Below are 632 nucleotides of genomic sequence, written 5' to 3' on the forward strand. Positions count from 1 at the left end.
TGAAAAGAAGAAAATGAATGTCTCGTACCCTGTTTTAGCAAAATCCGTCCACATTTGCGTTAGGCAATTCATCATTTTATAGTCTTCCGAATCAACTGCAGGTGCTGACATGCCGAAATTTGTTATCATTTTAGGATAAAACAAGTATGCCAGTTCCTCAGAATGAGACGCACCTATGAAATATTTTGACATTCAATTGTCAATTAAATCGATATATTGATCTTTTCGAAATATTGAAAAAGATAATTTGTCTTTTTAATTAAATACAGAATCAATTTTGTTTACTTAAAATTATGTACAAAAATTTCGAAACATTTAGAATCGTTTTATGTTGTAGTTGCGATATGAGCGTATCCATCTCTATAAAGTTAAAAATAGATCCGTAAAAATTTCTTAAATTAATTAGTGATAATACCTGGGATCCGAATATCAAATATTTTTCTCACGGGACAAGTGTCGCTCTCATATGAATATTTATACAGATAGGTGGTTTTTTTATCATTATTTTTCAGCTTTGTCTGAATATCCACTACTTCCATTATACTCCGACAGAAGAACTCATCGCTAACAAAATCAACGTAATTTATCAGAGTTTCCTCTGACACTGCTTTGTAGATCGGAAGAGCACACGT

The 632-nt window shown here is 31.6% G+C and overlaps 1 protein-coding gene across 1 annotated transcript; it reads right to left on the reverse strand.

Moving 5' to 3' along the window:
- Nucleotides 1-28: 28 nt before the first annotated feature.
- Nucleotides 29-610, reverse strand: LOC105462134 (juvenile hormone esterase-like; the record flags this gene model as incomplete). Its single annotated transcript, XM_011708668.1, has 2 exons — nucleotides 416-610; nucleotides 29-173 (listed from the first exon to the last, which is right to left on the reverse strand). Coding segments are annotated over exons 1-2 (269 nt in total), but the record flags the coding sequence as incomplete, so codon positions are not given.
- Nucleotides 611-632: the final 22 nt, after the last annotated feature.

This window comes from Wasmannia auropunctata, unplaced genomic scaffold (assembly GCF_000956235.1).
Source record: "Wasmannia auropunctata unplaced genomic scaffold, wasmannia.A_1.0 LD269971.1, whole genome shotgun sequence".
NCBI classification, from domain to species: Eukaryota; Metazoa; Arthropoda; class Insecta; order Hymenoptera; family Formicidae; genus Wasmannia; species Wasmannia auropunctata.